The following is a 26,387-nucleotide window of genomic DNA, read 5'->3' as shown; positions in this document are numbered from 1 at the left end:
GTTGGGACAGTTTCTCCTCATCACAAATTTAGGTGTGTTTTTGCAACCCAAATCACAACTCTGTTCTGGGCAGGGTTTTCTTAATCGCTGTATCATGCAACTATATTAACGTTAATGCCGATAGGAGCTTTTCTGTCTCAGTTGGACACGTTTGGAAATTCTGCTTGCATTTGGTAAATGATTAATAATGAATTAAATAATACATCTTGATGCGCTTCTTCGGAATAAAATGCGTTCTTTAACATCACTATAATTTGGCAAAAAATAGGATAAAAATGTCAAACTATTTAGCTTACTTAATTATATACTTTAAATTTTTACCTTGCTATTTCCTGCATACACAGTAATAAATACTACAATGCGTAATTTCTGAACATTTCGATCCGTGTTCCCCCTCTTTGTTCGTACGGCGAGGTTTTCATTAACAGTTTTTCTTATACTATTTTCATGGTAAAATGAATGTACAAGAAACTCCTAATGTTAATATATTTATATAGACAAACATCAAGATTGTTGCTTAAATAGTAGCACACACAGCACACAAATGAGCTTAGCTGTACAATGTACAATTTTACATACACAGAGCAAGTGGTTTCTCCGCTTTATTGATATATAAAACTTAAATAATGGCCACGTAATGGTTAAGTGTTAAAATTTATTTTAATTATAATGTAATTCGATTATTAGTGATTGGAATGTGGTGTCCATTGATCGATGAAAGACTGCCAATCATTCATTTTTTCGTCGAATTTTTATTTTGTGAAATTTTTACTCCATGATCCAACTGCAACCTGCAATAATTTATTTATTGCTCATTAGTATATAAATTAAACATAATTGAGGGTTCGTCGGGTAACTTAAAATCATTTGCTGACGATTTGCTAAATATTTTCACCCGAAGAAAAGTGTTGAGTAGGTTGAAGGGCCATGGCGGTGGCCTTCTCGATAGTTTCATGTCTAAAATTGTCCGTCTGCGATCAAACACCGACCTACAATTAATCATAATATTGAAATGATTGCCGTTCAGTAACAGAATCATCAGCTTATGGTTTGCAGTTCCAATTGTCCAATGCAAAAAATTTTCCAAAGAAAAAATATTCAGTATAAGAAAATTTTTAGTATAAAACATTTTTCAATAAAAAAACTTTTAGAGAAAAAAATTTTCAACAAAAGAAAATTTTCAACGCAAAAAAATTTTCCGTGTTAGAAATTTTTCAATATAAGAAAATATTTAACATAGAAAATTTTCAATTTAAACAAATTCTTAGTATAAGAAAATTTTCAGCATGTTGATTCAAAAGTGTTCCGCATGTTGTCGGACGATGATGGTGGCGACCATCATTTTTTGATTGCGTCTCAACGTTATCTTCACGCCTCACTATTTAACTTTACGTTCTTCACTGTTGCCTTGCAGCACTCAGAGACGTCTTGTTGCAGTCAGCATATCATCTGCACAGCAGCAGCAGCAGCAGCAGCTGCACAGCACCAGTCTGCAGCACCAGCAGCACCAGGCCAGCGTGCGAAGCAGCTTTCCTAGCGCCGCCGTGCTGCATTGCTGCCGGCTGCTCCCCGGCTGTCAGCAGGAAAAATCGAAAACATTTCAGTACTTTAAAAGCAAGTGCATGTAAAAAAATGTAAAAAACATACTGCTATTATTTAATTTTCGTGCAATTTTTTATGTGTTTATGTTTTTTTCGATGCATTTTTCTATGCTCTGCTTAATTAAAATTTGCAATAGCATAGTCAGCTCTACTTAATTTACCTGAGAAGTGAATACGTAATGATTCTTCATTTTTATGAATAATCTTAAGAAAATCACGTGATGGAAATTTAGTGTCTGTTTATTATTTGATTAAAATAATAAGTGCAAAGTTAGGGAAATCACTCATGTTCGTCATGCAGTTACTTTTTATATAACATATTTAGATAAGTGTATTACATATTTATATAAATAAAAGTCGGGCGTATGTAAATGTTTGTCAATTACAGACTAATATTACAGACTGAAGAGCCTTATAGCAATAAAAAAATTCAAATATAGAAGATTATTTCCAATGCAATAAAAAAGAAATGTGGATGAGATATATTACAATAATCTGCAAAAGTAGCTGCTTTCTTTTCTTAATTTGATATTCAATCCTTCCAGTAGAATTGGACGGATATTCATGTTGAAATTCTGCGACGCCTGCTGTTCTCTACACCATAACCCAGAGTCACTAATAAATTTGTAGGAAATAAAATAGGAAGTTGGACTCAAAAAAATTTATTCTACCACGTTGAAAGTCTCCATTGTTGCTCTGGTAGTCTTTCTGGAAATTTTTAATTTCTATCGTGACGATTTTCAATATTTATTGCGGGGGTTTCTGATACCAAGTTTAGAGGATCGGGATATTTTAACACATTAAGTGCGGCTATGTCGTTTTCAGGGCGTATTTCATACCGGTGGTATGAAATCGCACTCAATGTGTTAATAAGCATATGCTTTAATATTCCAAGAAATGAATCAGAATCTAAAATTGACACGTGCAGGCGGCAACAGAGCTCTCTTAACCTCAATCATTAAATACAGTCAACTAAATAATTTCTTATTGTTTAAGCAATATTTTAGCAATTTATCGGCGATAAATTCTACCTATAAAAAATTTTACAGGAAAATTTTTTTAACATTACTGCAGAAACGAAATACTTATCCTTAAGTTTAAACAGGAAGTAAAAAATTACATAAAAATCGCGATACCCATTGTAAAACTCTCGATTTGTATAGTTTTTGTTCGCCAGAGCGCAGGGCGAGATTTTTAAGCACGAAGGCGTGTTAAATCTGCTGAAATCGAATCTTTTTGTCCCTGGCTCCCGAGAAAATTAATGAAGACCGGTCGTGGAGTGACGAACAAAAGCGAGTCGCCCTCTGAATAAAGTGAAATTCGGTGCTCCCATCCCAGGACAAAGCGCATTCAGGTTCTCAGGTGCAGATTGAATGGATTTTATCACACAGCCTCGATGAACTTTGCTCGATTTTATCACAGGATCTTAAAGAACTTTGCTGGATCGAGCAGGCTTGATTTGCGGTTTGCAATCTCGCTGCGTTTCGGCGTTACGCTCCAGCTACTTCATCTTACCCTAATGAAATTCGGGGACCGCCTAGTCTTGTACCTATCGGGCGCCATTAACTCAGCTTCAAGTTATTATGGGTCTGCTAGGCCACCCGATCGAAATCAGCTTCTGATCAAAATCTCCTTTTCGATTTTATAGTCACCTGAGAACATTGAATTGGTTGGCCGAGCCGAGTTATTCCGAGCTTGCAAGCTGCCCAGAGGTTGTTGCCCTTTAAACCCTGAGTCAAAGCGGACATGAGCGGCTGATTTACGTGCTCCCCGAGTCCTAGGCGGCACCTATTGCACGGTCGAACAAGCATCTAAATTTTGTTTTTAAAGTACTTATTTAGCCGTTAAAAACCAATATAAAATGTATAAAGGATAATTCCTCCTCACCTCTGAGTACGTAGACAGTGACAGTAGATGGCACTGAGTTCTCCGGAGCGCAGGTGTAGTTGCCGGAATGTCCGCTGCCCAGATGCTTCACCTCCAAAATTGCAACACTTAGCACGCCACTCTCGTCCAGACGGTGCGATTCGTCCCCAGGTTCCCGGTACGATTCGACCTGGGACTCGTCCAGACGGTACGATTCGTCCCGGGACTCTTCCAGGCGGTATGATTCATCCTGGGACTCGTTCAGAACGTATGATTCATCTCTGATCTCGCGGTACGATTCGTCTCGGGGTTCATCCAGATGATACACCTCGTCGTGAGGCTCATCTACGCTGCCATCGTCATAGTTGTTGTTCCAGCCTGTCGGAATAAAAGAAAGCATCCGCATTAAATTAATAGCTCTGACCTCGTCGAGATGATATATGAATACTTCTTCTTATACGATACGCGAGACACTAAATTAACACTATGTAGCAAACGTCACCGCAATAACACATTAAAACCTATTGTGAAAGCTTAAGAATTTATTATACTTATACTTATAATATGTGAAATTCTACTTTAAACATATATAGCTGACTTCGCCGATTTGATATATTTAGATTTTCTTGGTGTGATGTATAAAAAGTGACAGTAAACCACGTATTGCAGGCCTTGTAGAAATGAAATACTAAGTTTTTTAGTGTATGATCTATAAGAAACCATACAGTGAAGACAATATTTCATAATTGGGTTTATATAGTCAATTAAAAATACGTACGCGTTGCGACATCACGAGTTGCATCACTGACTGCGTTGCCATTGCCTGGTCGTCGGTATCGAAGATCTGTTCCACTTGAGTACCTGATCACCTCATCGTTGTGGTACCTGTGTTAAGAGAGGTTATTGTGGTACCATACTACAGGGTTATACTGCTAAGTATTGAGCCACATACAACAGAGTTATACCGCTAATTATTGAGACCACACTACAGGGTTAAACCGCTAATTATTGAGCCCCCACACTGCAGGGTTAAACCGCTAATTATTGAGCCCCCACACTGCAGGGTTAAACCGCTAATTACTGAGACCACACTACAGGGTTAAACCGCTAATTACTGAGACCACACTACAGGGTTAAACCGCTAATTATTGAGACCACACTACAGGGTTAAACCGCTACTTATTGAGCCCCCACACTGCAGGGTTAAACCGCTAATTACTGAGACCACACTACAGGGTTAAACCGCTAATTATTGAGCCCACACCACAGGGTTAAACCGCTAATTATTGAGCCCCCACACTTCAGGGTTAAGCCGCTAATTATTGAGGCTCCACACTACAGGGTTAAACCGCTAATTATTGAACCCCCACACTTCAGGGTTAAACCGCTAATTATTGAGCCCACACTACAGGGTTAAACCACTAATTATTGAACCCCCACACTTCAGGGTTAAACCGCCTATTATTGAGACCACACTACAGGGTTAATTAAACCGCCAATTAATTATTATGCCATAATACAAAGTGAAATCGCACTCACAGAATTGAATGGGTCATAATGTTCAAATAGTGACCAACTTTCTGTGCACATCACCGAACCAATGCGCTTTTTTATGGACCAAACGGTGTCGGAATGACTCACGCAACGGTAAAAAATTCATCTCTATTTGGACGAGAACGACTCATTTCTCTGAGTGTGCGGGTAATTATTATGGCACCATTATACATAAATGGAACATGACTAGTTACTTGAAAATTTTCTGTAAAATGCAGAAACATTTTCCGTAATAACTGAAATTTTTACTTTACCAGCAAACATTAGCTGAATCAATATTAAATTAGAAATATATTTATAAATCATAAAGAACCGGATTTATCTTCTTTAATCCAGCTTGCAAAACCCCCTGTCAAGGAAACACCTGCGGCCACTAGATTCTGCCACTCCCTATTTTTTTCCAATAAATTTCGCTGGCTTTTTTGAGACAACATCGACCACACAATTTTTGGAAAGTACGTCAGACTCAAATCTTCATGGAATACTGTTAAAGAAAAAACACATCGCCAGTGGGAAAATGCAGCTGACATTGACACTCTGAGCTTTAAAATAAATGAATCTCCAGAGGGCTAGCTGGACAGAGGCTGCCAATGGCTTGACACATCGTCGGGGCCCTGAGAGCTTTCCATCAATTGAACTATAAACGCAGCCGAATATCTGATCCTTTAACGCAGAACAAGAACGTGGGAAATGCGATCTGAAGCTCTATATTGTACAACAGGTGCGTGTAAACTGCGATCTTGAATCCTACATTGGACAACAGGTGTGGGGAAACTACGATTCAAAACTCTATATTGTTCAACGGGTTTACAGAAAATAAGATCTTGAACCCTATATTGTACAACAGGTGCATAGAAAATACGATCTTGAACTCTATAATGAACATCAGTTGCCTAGAAAATACGATCTAGAACTCTAAATGTACAACAGTTGCCTAGAAAATACGATCTTGAACTCTATAATATACAACAGTTGCCTAGAAAATACGATCTTGAACTCTATAATGTACAACAGTTGCCTAGAAAATACGATCTTGAACTCTATAATGTACAACAGTTGCCTAGAAAATACGATCTTGAACTCTGTATAGTACAACAGATATGCAGAAAATACTCGACATTATGCAACAGGTGCACAGAAAATACGATCTTGAACTCTATATTATACAACAGGTGCTTGGTGAATAAAATTTAAACCTTATATTGTGTGAAAAGTAGATGGTGAATACAAAATTAATTCTTTGTCTGAGACTATATTATGCAATAATACAGTCTCAAACATTTATCAGCAAACTAGATGCGTGGTATACACAATCTGTTATCATTTGTATTAGAAAAATTACGTGATGAATATAATGTCTAATCTAATACTCAATACCGGTGATAGCGGGTGCGACATTTAATACCCTCAATAACAGTCAAAATGAGCTTTAATAATAATTTTTACATTTTTATATCATTCCATATGCATGATATAATAATTATAGGTAGAACTATATTGGTTGCTCATAAATCCACTGTATAATTTAAAGAATTTATTCTTAATTTGAGCCAGTTTTAAATACGACTGACCAGTAGAAGTATAGTGGTTGCTCATAAATCCATTGTATACTTAAAATAATTTATTTTAAATTAAAGTTAGTTTCAAATAACACTGACCAGTAGAAGTATATTGGTTGCTCATAAATCCACTGTATAATTTAAATAATTTATTTTAAATTAAAGTTAGTTTCAAATAACACTGACCAGTAGAAGTATATTGGTTGCTCATAAATTCACTGTATAATTTAAAGAGTTTATTCTTTATTTAAGTTAGTTTTAAATAAGTCTGACCAGTAGAAGTATGTTGGTTGTTGCCCCGCACCGCTGGCCCAGCACTGCAGGCTGAGCGTGGTGCCTGCGCTCATGTGGCGGCTCACAGGCCCGTCTATCACTGCTTTCGATTCTATATTCAATGAAAAGGAAACATATCAAATTAAAATTTTCTATGTAAACATAAAAAAACTAATATTATAAGACGCATGATGAATATAGATTAATAGCAACGCGTACAAACTATCCGCATCATTATTAAATATTAAACAATTGTTTTCTGTCTTTTTTTGGTCTCGAATACAAAAACTCACTAATGACCCTCAAAGTTAAGGTTTCAGATGTTATTGGTTAAGTTGATTGAAATACGTTAACTCGACACAACGCATTCTCATGAGCAATAAATTTTTATTCTTCGATCCGACAACAAAAATTTTGGTATCCGACGCAAAAATTCTTGCAAAAAAAAACTTGCATCTGACCACGTTATAACTCACCAATGACCCTCAAAGTAAAGGCTCTAGATATTTTCGGTTCGGTTGACACTTGGCATTCGTAGATGCCGGAATCGCGCGTCTGGGGCGAAGTGATCTTCAGGAGCCAGTCCGACGAGCCCTCGGCGTGCAGCGCCGTGAAGCGTTGGTCGCTCGTGTACGAAAACAATCCTGCCGTCAGTACGTGAGAGTCCCTTTTTCTGATCCATGTCACCTGGGAAATTGTGAGTAAAATATGTCAATTGTGAGTACAAATATGTGAATGGTGAAAAAAATATGTGAGGAAAGTGTAATTAAGATAGTTAGATGATTTGGTAAATGTTCGGTAAGAAATGTCGCTCGTTGTCTCGTCAGGACTCGAGCGTCCCTTTTTCTGATCCATGTCATCTGGGAAATGGTGATTAAAAATATGTGAAATGTGAATACAAATATGTGAGCAAAGTATAATTAAGATAGTTAGATGTTTTGGTAAATGTTTGGAAAAAATGTCAGACGATGACTCGTCAGGACGTGTACACTGTACATCACACTTCCTTATCACGTCACCCGGAAAAATTGTGAGTGGAAATGTGTGAGTTCAATTAAACCAAGATAGTTTAATGTTCATGTAGAAATGTTTAAAAAATAATTTTGTTATTATATCAAATAATTTGAAATAAATGTGTTGCGTGCTGCTTCGTCAACACGTGCGACTCCCAATTCCTAATCCACATCACCTGGGCAAATAGTATAGTATAGTATAGTATAGTATAGTATAGTATAGTATAGTATAGTATAGTATAGTATAGTATAGTATAGTATAGTATAGTATAGTATAGTATTGACTCGAAGCGAGAAGAAATGTTGTCGCGTGGATAAGTTGAACCGCAGTTTTTTTAGTTTATAGCTGTGGCCCTTGGTGTTGGTTCTTGTTTCAAATTCTGGTATGAAACAAGTATGAACAAATGATGAATGAAAATATGGGACTACAATGTGCTGAAGATAGTTGAATGTTTATGTAAATCAGTTGAATGTTATTGTATAAGCAATAATGTAACTGTGTTCAAACGTTTTATTATTTTCGCTTTGAAAAATCTTTTGGTGTAAATCATGACTCACGAATTCGCACGTGACATGTAAAATAAAGCAAAACTGGGAAACGACATGTGTGATCAGCCTGAGAGAAGGCACATGCTGCTTTATTATAGCAAGTAAAATAAGTACTTAACTAGAAATAACCAGTGGAATAAGTACGTAAATAGTAATAATTAGTAAAATAAGTACTTAACTAGCAATAAATAGTGAAATAAGTACTTAACCAGCAATAAATAGTGAAATAAGCACTCTCCACCATCAGTTTGAAAAATTGTACAAATTTTACTTTGAATTTTCGTTGTTTTTTTTTAATTCATGGTGAACTAATAAAATTGATCAGACACTTGAATTCATATTACTTGTTTAAGTAAAGTTTTGGAACGATTTAATTCGATACAATTGTGGTATAAGGATCTGAATTTTTCCTAAAAAGAAACTTCGTCCATGAATAGGACAAGCACAGACCATGAAGTTTCTTCATGAGTGATTCATGCATTTGCAATTTCTAAAAGAAATAACTGAATTTAAAATTTTCCCGTTTAAATTTTGTACATCCCATTTTTTGATGCACTATGTGAAATATTGTATCTTGATAGAATAAGCGATTTTCAAGTTAAAAGAACTGCGATAGAAAAACTTTCAAGTGAAAAATTCTTTAATTTAAATTCTTTAGAATCCCACTCAAATCGATCATTTTCTCTGTGAAATTAAATTAAATAAATGATAACATCACATCATGTCCTGCTCTGTTAAGTCTTCCTTCTCAACAACAAACATTTACGCAGGAGATAAAAGTCTTATAGTAACGCTGCAAAGAATGTTTTGGGCTCAATAACAGGGCAGTCTGTAGCCGTGTTTTATAGCACTTCTTATGATTTCTTGCTTCTATTTTAGTAACTCTCTTCTTGCATCGATATTATAATATCATTTCTTGCCTCTATATATATATCATATCTTGCCTCTAAATCATCATTATATCATTCCTTGCCTCTGACATCGTTATCATCACCACCGAATGGCCTGAATGTCTGAACCACGCGCATCATAAAAATAAGAAATGATATGAATTTTAGATGAATTGTAGGGGCTGTCATGAGGAGAAGACTGATGACCATGAGAAGCTTCGATCCTTCGACTCTGGCAGGCCTTCGTTCTAAATTCTTAAGAACTAAATTTAAATCGAAGAAAAGTTAAAAAAATTTGTTTTTTTGCAACTCGTCATTAAAGAATAAAATTACAATTGCATTTCAGTAACCTCACTCAGAGAAATGTAGAGGTCATGTTATCCATATAGAGAGACACTTCCTGCACGTATCACTGATACGCTATTTTGCCGGATTCAGATTTGTTGGGTCAGGATGTCCCACATGAGGCTAAAAGTGCATCGCTATTTGGACAAACTCTTGCTAATTTTTCTAAGTGCTCATTTACGTCGGCTCCCTAAGATTCCTTCGCCGATATCGATAAGCGGATTTAGTTTTGAGATAAAAGGTTCTTACGATACTGAATATATTTATTGTGTGGGCATAACTAATTATATTGAATCATTTTCAGTCATTTTATTGATAGTGATTACATGATTGATAATGGCATTCATGGGAATATTATGCTAGAATATTATATATAACTAACATCTGATGAAAGTCAGACGTTAATAATCTAAATAACTGTAATCCTATAATCACCAATAATCCAGGCGAAACAATTATCATCGAATACCTGTTATATGCACTATGAAATTACTTCATATTCATATGAATACCGCTCAGAATTACACTCATCACTCAACATCACACTCACCACTCAGCATCACACTCACCACTCAACAACACACTCACCACTCAACATCACACTCACCACTCAGCATCACACTCACCACTCAGCATCACACTCACCACTCAGCATCACACTCACCACTCAGCATCACACTCACCACTCAACATCACACTCACCACTCAACATCACACTCACCACTCAACATCACACTCACCACTCAGCATCACACTCACCACTCAGCATCACACTCACCACTCTACTGCCGAGGTGGTACACTTTACAGTGCATATGGGCCACACGTCCCACAGGTGTAGATGACACATTAGGTGTGTCCCCAAACGCTGGTCGCATCAATGGGTTGTCCCAGATCTGGTCGGGGCGGGGGGGTGGCTGCTCCCTTGATAACCCCCCTGAGGGGAGAAAATCACAATTCATTAGTATTCAGCAGGGGAGTAATTTTTCGAAGGATTTAATATTTTTTATTAGGCACAAGCGGGGAAGCACATTTTGGACATGGTGCATGAGGCTAGCTCATGCATCTCGCTAGTAATTGATGCGCCTGATTTTCATTCCGGAAAAATAACCCTGAAAATCAGTGCCCTAGCTGGAATTTGGTTGATTAATTTTTGTGTTTATTTTAGGGTAATTTGCATTCGTGGTAGGCTTGAAAAGATTGGGCCATGATTCGGGGGCTTATACTCAAAGAAATGAATGAGAGTATCTCCTAAATATTATACTCTTTTTCCCATTTTGTGGCCATCCTGACCCACTTTGGGCCAGCAAAATGCCGTGACATTGCTGCGTTCGAAAGTGCGTAAATATTCGAGTAGTCTGACCCATTAATTTTCCTGAGTGCCGACGAGTAAAAATTTTATATCAACATTTAACCTTTGATTATTAAGCCGTAAAAATAATAAAAACATTACACCCCTAGTTTTTCAAAATAGCTTCGATGCCCTCGGAATAAATATCATAAACAATAATCATATTTTACTTACAGTAAAAATCGATACAAAGTTCCTGTATTAAATACTCAGGCTTCTCAGGCATTAATTGAACGATAAAAGGCTTACGCTTAGGCAGCTTGGATTTTTATTTCCTTATATCTAAGCTCGGGGCACAGAAAATTTTTCAAACACTTCTTCATCGAGAGTCATAGAGCCGGGAGGTTAATTTAATTTGTTAATTTGTTACGTAAAGTAATTATCGCAAGTTAATATAGGTTAATTAAATTTAAGTTAAATATATTAAGGAACTTATTATGGTCAGTTAAAATAAGTTGATTAAACTTATGGTAAATTTATTAGACTTAAGTAAAAATTCAGCTGCAATTTGGAGTGCAATAAACATAAAACGTTATAATCGCTTCTATAATAAAATACCAGCAATCGTTAGATTGCATTTACATCGTTCTGTTTGCTTAAATAAAAGTTCCTTTGAGTGTGTATATCATTTATTTGTGTATTTGCATTTAAAATATTATTACAAAGTAAATTCCGTCCAATATATTTCTAAAGAATAAGTCACCAAGGTATTTGAAACATAATAACAACTATCTAGCCACTACTCATATCTTTCTAATAAAGAACAAGTCACATTATTCCCATCACGCACTGCCACACTGTCCCCTATATACAAAGCAATATAACATATATAACAATATAATAAAAGAATATAATATAACAATATATCTTCTGCAATAACCTCCCAGCCGCAGAACGGACAGTCGGAAAGTTTTATGGACAACCAAGGCGCACACTCAGAAAAATGGGTGAGTTATATTGCCCGAATAGTGACACACTGGCACTGATCCATCCAATCTAGGACAAACTTGACCCCCACATTAATGCATAAAAGCATCACTATCTTGACAAAGTCCCATTTATACTTCTGAGTGCAGATCTCTCTCATGGTGCTGACTCATCATTTTCTAAGGCTTTATTACGCCAAGACTTATTGGAAATTTTTTATTGCTTATTGTAATGGCGTATAAATAGGCGTGTATTGTCTTTTCATAGGCAGCTACAGTACAATAATGTTTTGCATTTATTGTTTATGATTTTTCATGGGGATGGAGACGATACGTGAAGAAAAAAATTTGCCATAATTTGTTATCGTTTTTATTTTATGGGCTATCGGTTAACTAATATAAATAACTAGTTCCAAATAAACAATAAACGCTTATACTCGGCTTTAATCGGGATTCATAATACCTGAAATCCAATAATCCTGTTACCAAATCCGATTCCCATAATTGAATCTTTTGTGATATCGTCATAATATTTTCAATGCGAATATAAAGGCATACGATTTGAAATAATATGCATGTAATTAAAACCTACTCAAACCGTCCTTTGACAAAAATCTCTTTATAAATCCCGTGTTGAAGTTTCAAGTTAATTATAATTTGGTGTTTGCTTCAAAGCGTGCTCGTAGCACATTTAAAATAAATTTTATATTTGTTTATAGAAACCAGCTTTTTTCATGCGCCGCTATTTCACCACGAAAAAAAATGATAATATATATAATACCACGGCACGGTGTGACCACTGCACGTAGGTATTACGGATACGAGAGCCAGCAATCACTCTTGGGAAACACGACGGTGATTGTCAGTAATCGATCAGTTGAAACATGAGAGTGCTTGTCAGCAATCACTTTTTGTCAGCAATCATTCAGCATGACATTTTTTTGAGCAATCGCTCAATTGAAGCATTACAGTGGTTGTGTTAATCGCTCAGTTGAAACACAATGGTGATTGGCCAGCAAATACCTTCAACTGAGTGATTGCAAGCAATCGCTCAATTAAAGCACGGCAATGATGAGCAACAATCGCTTAGCTGAAGCACAGCAAGGACAGCCAGCTATATGATCTTCAACTGAATGATTGCCAGCAATCGCTCGTTTGAACCACGACAGTGATTGCCAGCAATCGCTCAGCTGAAGCACAACACGAGGCAATCGCGATGCAGCAAACAAGCTTCAGTTCATCGAGTTTGGCGGGATGCCAGACTGGGGCTTTGCGGGCTGCTATGCCATGTAATAGTTATGAAATATGTTGTAATTTGTTGGATTTTAAGAATAAATTGTTAGTGTAAGATGGCAGAACGTTTTCTATAGTACAATTTTTATTGGTGCCCAGAGATTAACAGAATCAAGTTCGATTGGTGACTAGAGAACGCATTTATAAAATAATATATGTTTTCGTTTTTCCTATGAACTTATCGATATTATATTTAGCTATTCAAGGGCCAATTACTGACGGTTGAAGAAGCCATTCACAAACCTCTATTTATTTATATAGGCTTTGTGGGGTCCATGCACCACTCAAAAAAATCAATGAGTCATATTGCCCGAATATTGGCACACTTCCTCACACGCAGCCTGACCAGAGAAATGACGTAGCGCCATCACGGTCTTTTTCCGGGCTATACTGTGTCAGGATGACCCACGCATGAGCAAAAAGTGCATCACTATTTGGACTAAATTTTATTAATATATCTGAGTGGTGAGTTATTCACGGCCAATTAAGATTGAGTTTAAGCATTAAGCAATGGCTTAATGTACATAGATAGCGCAATTATGTTTCGTAGTATAAACTATATACATAAAGTCGTATTCTGAAAGAGTATTAAAAATGAAAATAAAGTTTCAAATATTTGCGGAAAAATATTTTTGAAAACTTTTAAACTATTGATGGTCGGATTGAATAGGGCCTTGAATGGCTGTCGAGCGCGGATAATTTTTCCGTAGCTTAGTAATTTTCCAAAAAATAACAAAAGATCAGAAAGAATCAATATTTAACCCTTTCTTTTACAATAATTTCGCATGAAAAAAATCTCGAATCAATTTAAATTGGGGCTTTGGACGCCAATCTAATATTTTCTTGATGCAGATACCCTGCATGATAATTTAAAAATCGGGTTAAAATATTCCCTTAACAAGCTCTCATGCGCCATTAAAGGTCGAAATTTCCACTTTATTAGCGTCTGAGAACGTGTTTACTCTGCCTTTCGATGTTCGTCCTCATCATGATTCAACTTTATTAGGTTGTTCCGGGAGTTGTTTACATTGCATTTATGGTTCGATTTTGCTCGAGAAAAACTGGCCCCGGTAATGAGATTAAATTGAGCACTACGACCTCCCCTCTTCACAGGAGGTACGCTCAGATCGAGAAATAAGTGAGAATTTTCTCTATAAGAGAGAATTTGAGATTTTTTCTCATCGCAATCGCGATGCACTTTTGCTCTTGTGTGGGTCATTGTGACAACGGACGAGTGCACATATGGACATACTGTATCAGTGCCGCTCTCAGCTCGTGCTGTGACCGAGAAATTGTGTCCCTATTTTGACAATTTGATGCATTCATTTTTCTGAGTGCATATGGGAAAACATAGAGGCAGATAAGTCCTCCGTAAGGCTTAAGAAAAATTAAGATTCTTTTTTAAATACTTGGAAAATTCAGCGAAGATTTTAATTCAAATAGTGAGAAAATTCAGCGACGGGAAAAATATCAAAGATTAATATTTTATACAATATGCAACGGTATACAATATTGTGCATTATTGTATACAATATACAATACCTTCAAGGGCAGGATATTAGGATAATTTTTCATTTATCATCAACAAGAGGAGCTTTGCAATACCACTAAAAATGAACTTCAAAATTTTACCTTTAACTCAAAATTAACATTAAAAAAGTTTTTTAATATTTAAACTGTAGTCCAGATACGGGTTCAAACGAGTGTTATTTAACTCAAAATAAATATTAATTTATAATGAAAGTAATAGCTTTAAAGAAGATTGTTTTTCACCTCACATATCAAGTTAAAAATGAAAGTGATAGCTCTAAAGAAGAATGTTCTTCATATGATAAAGATCAGGTTGGCTATGAAGGGATTATCGGGTCCCGGAGCTCATTTTTCCCGCGCCGCGACGGAGTTAAGAAGCAAGTTTAGCATATTAGAACCAAGTAACTTATAGCGCAGAGTTTGATATGCTAAAATTAATATAAGAATGGCAGAAGATGCCAATGTTTAATAATCTAGTTTATGATTCATTATCTAACTGATGCTCAATAATATTGTTTACGCTTAATAATCTTGTTTATGCTCCATAATCTTGGTTATGCTCAAGAATCTTATTTACTCTCAATAATTTTAATTATGCTCAATAATCTTGTTTACGTTCAATAATCTTGTTTACGCTTCGTAAGCTTGTTTGTACTCAATAATCTTGTTTACTCTCAATAAGCTTGATTATGCTCAATAATCTTGTTTATGCTTCGTAATCTTGTTGTGCTCAATAATCTTGATTATGCTAAATAATCTTGCTTATACTCAATAATCTTGTTTATGCTTCATAATCTTGTTCGTTAGCAAATTAATTCAGATGAGATTAATTATTAGCTGATTAATTTTCTGCAAAGTCAGGATAGCACTCTAAGAAATTAGTAAGACTTTGTCCAGATAATGATGCACTCTTTGACTTTATTTAGGTCCATTCTAATCCAATTTATCCATTTGTCCCAGGCGTGTCATTGCTATATCCTCACTATGTTCGGGCAGTGGGTAAAGAAAGGCGTCGCTATTTGGACAAAATGACCCATGCATTTTTTTTAGTGCGGTAATTAATAATTACCAGATAAGCGACAAGTTTCAGTACAATAATAGAATTTTCACCTCACCATAATAGAATAATAGAACAATATAATTATAGAATGATAGAATAATAAAAGTATAGAATAATGAAACAATATATATATATAGAACAATAAAATAATAGAACAGAACAATAAGGCAGAGCTTTATTTTCCATACCATGCATTTTTGATACTTCATGAATCTGAATATGACGGTACAAATATGGACATGATCAAAATAAATAAAAGCTTCAGGAGGAATTTTGAGATATCAACGTAAACCAACAAATGACATGTTATCTAATAATTATTTTCATTGTTTAATAACAACAGTGGAGAACAGCGGCACTCTCAAACATTTCTGGTACACACCAGCAAAATAGAGAGTATTGCTCCGAAGATCTAAATAACCCTTGTGGGAATGAATAAATATTCCAGGATATTAAATATCAATAAAGGGAACGGAAATATTTTGGCTGAGTTGGGGGTATGCACCGACGTTGATGGTCGGTAAGTCTTCGCGAAAAAATTCGGTACGGGAAAAGAGAGTCTATTTTTTTTCGTTGTTGTTGAGGAGGGGGCCTGCTACCATCTTACTGCGCACTCAGAAAAATTAATGGATTGGCCATACCGCCCAACCAGTGACAATCTCTCCACACGTGGCAATGAAATGCTTTTTTGTCAGGCTAAACTGGGTCAGAATGATCCACATGTGGGCAAAAATTGCATCGCAATTTAGAGAAAGTCTTTCTCATTTTTCAGAGTGCTCGAACTGGGCTAGTTCGTAAAAAAAAATCCTCAAAAAATGCAATCATAAAGGCATGCGACCGAGCTTTTATGTTCGTTTTTTATTTCAGAAGAAAATGCAGGGTAATTTCGAAGATCTTTGCGGTAATTTACGCCTGAATTGCCAAGACATTTCTCCTCAGAAATGAAAGTCGCGAATATGAATTTCCATAGCGGATATTGCCTGTGTTATGACAGTATCCATGTTAAAGTGATATCCTCATCTAATTGAATATTCGCCGAGAAATCACACATGAATGAAATGAAATTCTACAAATTCTATTATAACAAGACTTTTTTTGGTTCTACCTTACCGTCTAAATAAATTTTTAAATTGATCTAAGAGGGACTTGCTGAGATTTATATGTTACTTATCAAATCATAGTCTGCTCAACTTTCATTAGTGGCAACACTAATTCACTCAGAACAACTTGTGGGACTTTCTCCAGGTAGAGATGCACTCTTATGCTCTCGTGTGGGTCATCCTGACCCGGTAAAAGACGTGTCAGTGCTACGTCCGTTCTCCGCTTGTGCTGTTAGGGAATTAGAATTTAGTATTTGAATCGTTACAAATAGCTAGTGTGTCACTAACGAACTATCGGATAGAAAGTGTGTCACTATCGAACTATCGGTAAGAAAGTGTGTCACTATCGAATTATCGGTAAGAAACTATGTCACTATCGAAATATCGGTTAGAAAGTATGTCACTATCCAACTATTGGGAAGAAAGTGAGTCACCATCAAACTATCGGGAAGAAAGTGAGTCACTATCGAACTATTGGAAAGAAAGTGTGTCACTATCTAACCGAAGTACTGTAACCAATATTAATAGTTTATTTGTTTCCCCGCCATCGCTTTTCTGAAAGGCCGCAATCGAAAAATATTCCCGATCCTCCCACGAGAAATTCCTAAGCCGCATCCGATCCCTTGATTTAGGAAGCCATTCCTGCCGACGCTGCGCCTGTCAGAGTTGCTTCCATCAGCGGGATAGAGAGTAACCTTGTTTTCACTATTGTCCGGAATAATAGAAAACAAATTGAATAAAACAATAACAATATAATACATTTTAGCTTAAATTAACTCTCCTGAATTTGATGAAGTCTTTTTAACTTAGATTAACTCTCCTGAATTTGATTAATTCTTTTTATCTTAGATTGACTCTCCTTAATTTGATGAAGCCTTTCTATCTTAGATTAACTCTCTTAAATTGTGTATGTACTTTTCTCTTAGATTAACTCTCCAGAAATTGATGAAATCGTTTTATCTCAGATAAACTCTCCTGAATTTGATGAAGTACTTTTATCTTAGATTACCTCTCCTGAAATTGATGAAATCGTCTTATATTTGATAAACTCTCCAGAGTTTAATGATGCCGTTATATCCTTTCAGTAACTTACCAGGATTTTATGACATCCTCGTTACTCTTTACTTAATCTCATGAATTTGACAACGCAAGCTCTGATTTCCACTAAATTTCCTGAATTTGATGTTGCCTTTATTCCTTTCGCTAGCTTTCCTGGATTCGATGACCAGAGTCAATTTTTCGAATAAAAAATAATTTTGAAGATCCCGATGCCGTTTTCTTCAGTTACCGCTGGATCGTTATACAAAATTTGAAGATCTCGATGCCGTTTTCTTCAGTTACCGCTGGATCGTTATACTAAATTTGAAGATCCCGATGCCGTTTTCTTCAGTTACCGCTGGATCGTTATACTAAATTTGAAGATCCCGATGCCGTTTTCTTCAGTTACCGCTGGATCGTTACACTAAATTTGAAGATCCCGATGACGTTTTCTTCAGTTACCGCTGGATCGTTACACTAAATTTGAAGATCCCGACGCTGTTTTCTTCAGTTATCGCTGGATCGTTTCGATAAAAAAATCAACTCTGTTCAAGTAAATATTTGTTATTCGTTTCAGAGTTACCCAAGTTCCGCAATTTAAGTTGATTGGCCCGTGACAACTTATTTTTGGAACTTAAAACAAAAACATTTATTTCTTACCAATTATGAAATCATAAAGCTTACAGGATATGTTAAACTTATATAAGCTTTCATACATGCACAAAAAAAATCATGGCAACAATGATAATATTATAAGAAAGCAATTACTTAAACCACCTATCGCGGACAAATTTTATATGGCTATGCTTGGCCGATTTGGGAAAAGATTACGAATATTATTTACAAAATTATGCATGGCTCGAGCAAACAAAGGTGGCGTCCCGTGCCACATGATATTTTTGGAATAAAGCTGGTGTTGTGAATTTCAGTTACTTTTTACTTCATCTGTTAATATAAGATATTGGGTAAAACTTATAGCACGTGTTCTCGCATCAAATTTCGAAAGGTGAACGGAAAAAATCAGTTTTTATAGACATAAATGCGTCAATTTGTCCCAAAATAATGTATGGTTAATGCTATATGTACTATCGCCCTGTGATGTTCGAGTAATTTATTCATTATTTAGTTTAATAAAAGAAATTTCTCGCATTAACAAAAATAAATTCAGTAATATTGTTTCATCGTTTAACTGCTTTAAAGAAACGTCAAAAAAGAACTTCAAATTATATGTAATACGCAAGAAACAAGGTTGTACAGAGGCAACAACAAATATCAAATATGACCAAAACATCCCGAAATTTTTAAGTCAATGAAAGTTCGAATTTTGTGGTCGCGTGAATTGGGAAGTGTTTCCTTTGGGCTTGCTATGTCCCAAGAATTTATGCAGGAGATATTCTGCTGACGCTGCCATCTGCATCTCAAAGGTGTACAAGGCTACAGTCATGCTTCTATTTCTTAGGAAAAGGGAACTGTTATGCTTCATTTTCATAGGTAAAACTGGACACTGTCTTGAATCTATTTCTTAAATAAGATAAGGCACAGTCTTGAATCTATTTCTTAGAAAGACAGCAAATTAAAGTATCTACCCTGCTTTATCTTGAAGCCACGAAATTATTTTTAAGTACAGTCATGATTAAGAACCTAAAAATAGCGAGACATCGTTACTCGATCAGCGTTTATATGTCGAACCACCATAATGAAATTCCAAACCTCACATGCCAAAGACTTGATAACACAATATAATAATACTCAAGTGCTGCTGGGGGAACGCAATTTTTCCCTGAAATTGTCATTTTTATTCATAACATCGTAAATTTTCGATTAAGTGCAGGTCAAATGCGACAGAAATATCGTCATTCAGTTTTCTTAATTCTTTACAACACTGCTACCATGCGCATTTTTTGTGCAATCTTACACTCTCGTCATAAATTTCCCAATTTCTGGACAGCAGCATCAGTCGCAAATTACATTTTCTTCACTGCCTTTGCATCATTAAATTTTCGCATTCCATTACTTCTCTTCCGCTTACGAATGCGTGAGCGAGAAGGACGCTCATTTCAAGGAATGTGTCATGAGCGTAAAAATTACCGCTCATTTCATGTGAGAGAAAGTTATGTGAGAAAGAATAGGGTCGCTCATTTCAAGGAATAAGGTCTAGAAGCAAAAAATGTAGTTTTTTTATTTCTTTTTTTTTACGAATTTCGAGCGATAAATGTGGCTTTTTAAATTAATCGATGAGCGTGAACATAGACGGTAAGTTTTTAAGCGAGAAAACGGCCATAAGAAAATTTAGGCAGAAAATTTAGTAGCTCATAATTGCCAGAAGTTCGATCCATGTAGTCATCTTCTCTTGAATGTTTAATTGCCCTTGCTATAGTAGTGCTTTTATGTTCACGCGATATAACAAATTATGTTTACGTGATGCACTAAGTGATACAACTCCAGTGATGTTATGTTGACGTATTATAAGTGATACAACTCCAGTACTATTATATTTACTTATTAATACGTGATGCGTAAAACACAAGTGTTGTTATTTTTACGTATTAATAAATGATACATACAACACCAGTACTCTAACACTTACGTATCAATAAGCTATACAACACCAGTACCCTAACACTTACGTATTAATAAGCTATACAACACCAGTAGTCTAACACTTACGTATTAATAAGCTATTCAACACCAGTACCCTAACACTTACGTATTAATAAGCTATACAACACCAGTAGCCTAACACTTACGTATTAATAAGCTATACAACACCAGTACCCTAACACTTACGTATTAATAAGAGGCCGGTGGCAGTAACGGCACCCAAGTTAGACCCAACGCAGCTCCAGCGCGCCAGCAATTGCTGCAAAAAGCAACCCCCTGTCCAATTACGATAACACTTTACGACCTACGACTTCAAGCGGCCTTAGGACTTTATGCCAGCGTAGGACTTTATGACGCCCTAGGACTTTATGCCAGCCCAGGACTTTATGCCGCCCTAGGACGTCATGCGGCCCAGGACTTTATGTCAGCATAGGACGTTATGCTGCCCCGGAACATTATGCCGCTCTAGGACGCTATGCCACCCTAGGACTTTATGCCGCCCTAGGACTTTATGCCGCCCTAGTACTTTATGCCGCCCTAGGACTTTATGCCGCCCTAGTACTTTATGCCGCCCTAGGACTTTATGCCGCCCTAGGACTTTATGCCGCCCTAGTACTTTATGCCGCCCTAGGACTTTATGTCAGCCTTAGACAAAAAATGGCCGCCGAGGAATTCCGTCTGCCGGAATTGCCTCCGGAAACGTACAGACTGGCGAGCATCCTTAGGTCTTGAAGATTCGTGGGCTATCTTTTAGATATTTTCAAAGATTATCTTTGGAATTGAAATTTGATTTATTGAATCGTACGATTGTTTTGAGTCTCAGATCTCATAATAAGTGTAATCTGGAATTCCTGGGTTTAATCTCAGTAATATACAGGTAGCATGATGAATATTCCGTCAATAGTGATGATTACTACATCTATAGTGATGAATGATACATGAAAAGTGATTAGGGGTATTCTAAATCATTGACCCAATTTAATAAATTCTTTCTTATTTATGTATAAATTTAAAATGAATAATTCTTACACCAATATTAAAAGAGAAATATTAAATTTTTCAACCTATTCAAACGCGGAATTGGGCATCTTGATTTCCTAAACATTTTTGAATAAGTTATTTCCCGAGCGTTGGGTTGGACGCATAGGAAATGAAGATCTGGCTCTACACTTCTGGGCACCGAGAACACCTGATCTCACGTGACTATTTCTTATGGGGTTACGTCAAGGAATCTGGGGCCGTATTATCAAAACGTCGTAAGTACGCAAAATCGACTTACGAGTGGCGTAAGTGCTGACTTGATGACGTCACTCTAGAGGTGGTATTATCAAAACATTTGCGCGGGAAGATACGTAACGTAACTGTACGCCTGCTCGGAGATGTCGTAAGTGAAGGTCCCACAAGTTTAGAGTGTCTGCTGAAGCGATTGGAAACTATTAAGATTTACTAGCAAGTAGCAACATCTTGACTTGTGATAGAATTTTGTCAATAATCCGACAGCGCGGATTATACACGCATAGAATGATGGCTCTACTTGTGATGGCTCCTCTACTTGATCGTGCAACATTTGCACGATCAGAATATGACATCGTGCTAAACAGTGCTATTGGAAAAAAATTCAATTAGGTTAATGCCAGAAACTGATTTTGTTTTCCTTTTACGTTATATTTTACAAGCAAATGCATATTACGTTATATTTTACAAGCAAATGCATATTACGTTATATTTTACAAGCAAATGCATATTACGTTATATTTTACAAGCGCGAAAACAAAGTTTTCGCGCCCAACTCTCATCATTCATTCCTTCTAGTCGGTACTTTATATCTCTGCCAACCATAATTTTTAGCTCCGTACACAGATTTCTTCTTCTACTCACGCTGTTTATTAAAAAGAGTTCACAACTATTTTAGAATGGCTTTTTCTGGGCCAACAAGGAGCAATACCGACAGACAGCATTCGATAGTCGATACCATAGAAAGAATCGATTCCCGCCATCGAAGTTCACAGAATGTAAACAAATCCAAAGCCTCTGATTGGTCAGTTGGCCAGATGGTTTTGATAGTACGCTTTTAGCTAAGTCTTACGTACGAATGTTTTGATAATGCCAAAATTAGAGTATACTTACGTAACACGTAACTTTTTTGTCGGAAGTACAAAAAGTTACGAAGTTTTGTTTATATTATATTATATTATATTATATTATATTATATTATATTATATTATATTATATTATATTATATTATATTATGTTATACTATAAATAAACTTTTCACTCGGTTTGTATTATGGTTTCTTAGATTAATAGACTATGTCAAAAATTTTTGGTACTAAATAATAATCGAAAATCTTCTTCAACAACAAAAACTGTGGAAAATAATTTATCAGGCAACAAAAAAATGTTGCGCTCTATATGCTACTGAATTGAAGCAAGATGGAGGAAAATATGGGGCAAATAGGCAGCTCAAAAATTTTGGACGTTGTAATGAATGCCAAACTTTATTTACACTAAACCCAAGAATTTGAACTTTATTGGCACTAAACACAAGTTTGCATTAGACACAAAAGTATTTTTATTGGCGTGAAAAAAGTATGCGATTCAACCTATTATAATTTAAAGATCGTTACGCAAATATCATCATGATAAAAAGTCATTTCAATAGTTCTCAAACGAATGTAGACATCATTTAAAGTAAAAATTTTATAGGCAAATAAGAATTTATGAAACTTAACGAAATTCACCCTCGATTTTCCCGTACAAATAAACATACCTCGACCGTCGACACTGAATACTAAATTAAATATTTAATTATTAATATGCGATGCCTCGAATTGACATAGCCTTCATTCAAATTAGCTTACCCCTGTGGGGGAAACGACAGTTATTAAACATTTCTGCTCTATATGAGGAATCTAAATCAGATGATATTGGAAAATCATCCCCTTTTAGTTGCATATAAATTAATTTATTGACAGAAGAGAGGGAAATGACTGGAATATTGGTTCCCTTGCCAACGATCAATGTACTCGCTCTAATTAAAATCCTAATTTACAGCGGACGTTTGCGACCAGCAACGCGGGTGTTTGCTCGTCAAATTTACTCAGCCATGATTCGGAACTGCTCCGGGGGTCATACAAACTTCCGATATGTTGTAGAAATATTTGTTTGCTGACATTAAATAGTTTTTTACTGGAGCTTGCATCTAACTTATTTTTTTGCCTCTACTTCAAAATCAATAGGGATTAAATTACTAAAATTATAATTCAAATTAAATTCTTCTTTAATCTCGAAATTTTGTCTTCGTCACAAAAAATAAAATAATATGTGCAGCCTCTACACAATTGCTTATTTATTTTACATCATATTTCTAGGTTAATTTGGCAATTTTTGGACAGATTTGGCTTTCTTTTTTTCAAGGTTGGTCATATACTCCATTTGCATTAATTTCACAAGCTCAAAAACTCAAATTATTTGTAGGTTTCCGTGTATTGTCCTTCAAACGATCAAATTATATATGTTGTGAAGAATTTCTCTCAACATTTACTTTCAACTTTTTTCTTGTGTTAAAAAATATAAAAATTATCTGAGCTTCAATATCTTAGTCTTGCAATAGGTTTCCTCGGGAAGACATTAATCCTAGAATGATTTCTACCTCCACATTTTCATTTTAATTTCATTTAATCATTTCTCCATTATTATCGGGCGTCAATGAAAATCTTGTTCATCCTTAAAAGATGCAAAAAACCCAGCAGAAGATCACAACTCAGATAAATCATGAAATTGCAAAGAAAGTCCCAAAAAACCTGTACTATAAATATTAGCCTTTCGAGGAAATTATCTATGTCTTGTTGGCATAGGTCATGAAACGATAAAATTTAATTAATTTAAACGATAAAAATCGACCCTATATTCAAAAGATATGAAAATAAATTTTGCATGGCTATTAATCCTATGCATATTCATTTCTGAAATAACATCACCATAAATAAATTTCAAATGAGTGAATAAAAAATCTAAAACGAAACAAAGTTGATCGGAGCAAATAATGTTCCCAATTTTGCTACCACCGGCAAAATTTGAGTGATTCTTAAAAGTAAATTTTATCCATTTGAAAGTTTGTGTTATAATGAAAGAACATTTCATTCAAAAATTTTCTGTTAAAATGATTACAAATGAATTAAATGGTGACACAAATTCATTATGATTCGATGAAAAGATTTTCAAATACCTTGTAAATGGCAGATTGAGAAAATCTTTAAAAAATAACTTACACAATAACATTTTGAAGTAACAATCAACATACAACTAATCCTTAAGATTTTGCGCTCTGTCGAGCACACTCCGTAGTCCAGTATTGATTTCTTGCTTCACATCGTTACCACTGACTGACGTAAACCGAAATTTGTAACTAAAGAAAAACTTCACATTCTTGCGTCTAGCTGACGTGCAGCCAAAAGAAGTAGGTAATGAAGGAGTTTCACATTATTGCTTCTAACTGGAATGCAGCCTGAAGCAGTAACTAAAAATGCTTCACATTGTAGCGTCTAACTAGCGTGCAGTCTGAAGTAATAACTATAGAAAAAGCTTCACATTAGTGCGTCCAACTGGCGTGCAGCCAGAAGCAGTTAGTAAAGAAGAAGTTTCACATTATTGCGTCTAACTGGAATGCAGCCTGAAGCAGTAACTAAAAAAGCTTCACATTGTAGCGTCTAACTGGCGTGCAGTCTGAAGTAATAACTAAAGAAAAAGCTTCACATCGTTGCGTCTAACTGGCGTGCAGCCTGAAGCAGTAATTCATAATGAAGCTTAACATTGTGATTTTACTCCTCATCGTGCGAGTCTATTTAATAGGGGTAATTTAATGCAGAAGAACATGATTTATAACCATATTTTGGAAATAATTTTCATAGTTCTCATCCGCACCAATATTTCCCAATTCCTAAAAAGCACTTGATAAAAATAAAAAATAAAACCAGTTGGCAGCTGTCAAAGCAAGTGTAATCAATAAAACTTTTTCTGTTCACTCGTCACCCGAGTCTGCATAATTTGTCGTAGCTCCTGTTCGATGGAATCAGTCATTTTAAAATTGAGAATCCAGTTGCTGAATTAATCGTTCAGGTCCTGTGACGTTCTATAATTCTGAGATTATATATTCAACTGTTTTTCGGGTAAATGAGGAACTATTATAAATAAATCTTTATGACTCAGTTCATCTTATTTGAAAAATTTTTAGAGACAAAACTAAGAAAAACGTAATAATTTTGTAAAGGGAATTCGGTCAACACTTAACAAAATTCAGACACCAAAGACCAAACCTTGCAAATCTTTTTCCTCCATCTCAAAATTGGCTTTAAAAAGGCTCACAAGCCGAGATGGTTGTGATGGATTTTTATTAGTTTAGAAAAAAACTCAACTCAAAATGACGCTCAATGATGAAGTTTTCCACTCAACTTACCTTCAATGCCAAATGCTGTGATGGCCAAAGTAGGCCTGGCTATGCCTACCAAGCAGCACAGTTGAAGCATCTGCAGCATTGCGAATGTCGAAATTTTTCTCATTTTGGGCTTCATTTTTGTAACACTTATTTTTTAAGCAATAAAGAGTCTAGAGCGATGTATTAGTTGTTATAATTACTTATATTCACGTTCAATTCATCACTCTTGGATATATAAGAGTTTTGATTTGAATCATATATTTGTTTTACATTTGAAACTTTGAAGAGTTTACTTAATTTTTCTACGATGTAACCAATTAGAGACGTGTTTATCCAGACTATTTTTTCTAATTGATCTTTTCACTATATAATCTAGATGTTCATCAATCAATTTTACTCCTGATA

General features: G+C 35.6%; 1 protein-coding gene across 1 annotated transcript; it reads right to left on the bottom strand.

The window, feature by feature from the left end:
* Positions 1-1,445: 1,445 nt before the first annotated feature.
* On the bottom strand, positions 1,446-26,387 carry LOC108679741. Its single transcript, XM_018168456.2, has 7 exons — positions 26,004-26,387; positions 10,429-10,586; positions 7,330-7,540; positions 6,854-6,965; positions 4,246-4,352; positions 3,489-3,845; positions 1,446-1,573 (listed from the first exon to the last, which is right to left on the bottom strand). The coding sequence occupies exons 1-7, from the start codon at positions 26,116-26,118 to the stop codon at positions 1,446-1,448; spliced, it is 1,188 nt and encodes a 395-aa protein (XP_018023945.1). The 5' UTR covers positions 26,119-26,387.

This window comes from Hyalella azteca, unplaced genomic scaffold (assembly GCF_000764305.2).
Source record: "Hyalella azteca isolate HAZT.00-mixed unplaced genomic scaffold, Hazt_2.0.2 contig9203, whole genome shotgun sequence".
Lineage (NCBI taxonomy): Eukaryota > Metazoa > Arthropoda > Malacostraca > Amphipoda > Hyalellidae > Hyalella > Hyalella azteca.
The sequence above is the reverse complement of the archived record's forward strand: the minus strand, read 5'-3'. Positions and strand labels throughout refer to the sequence as shown.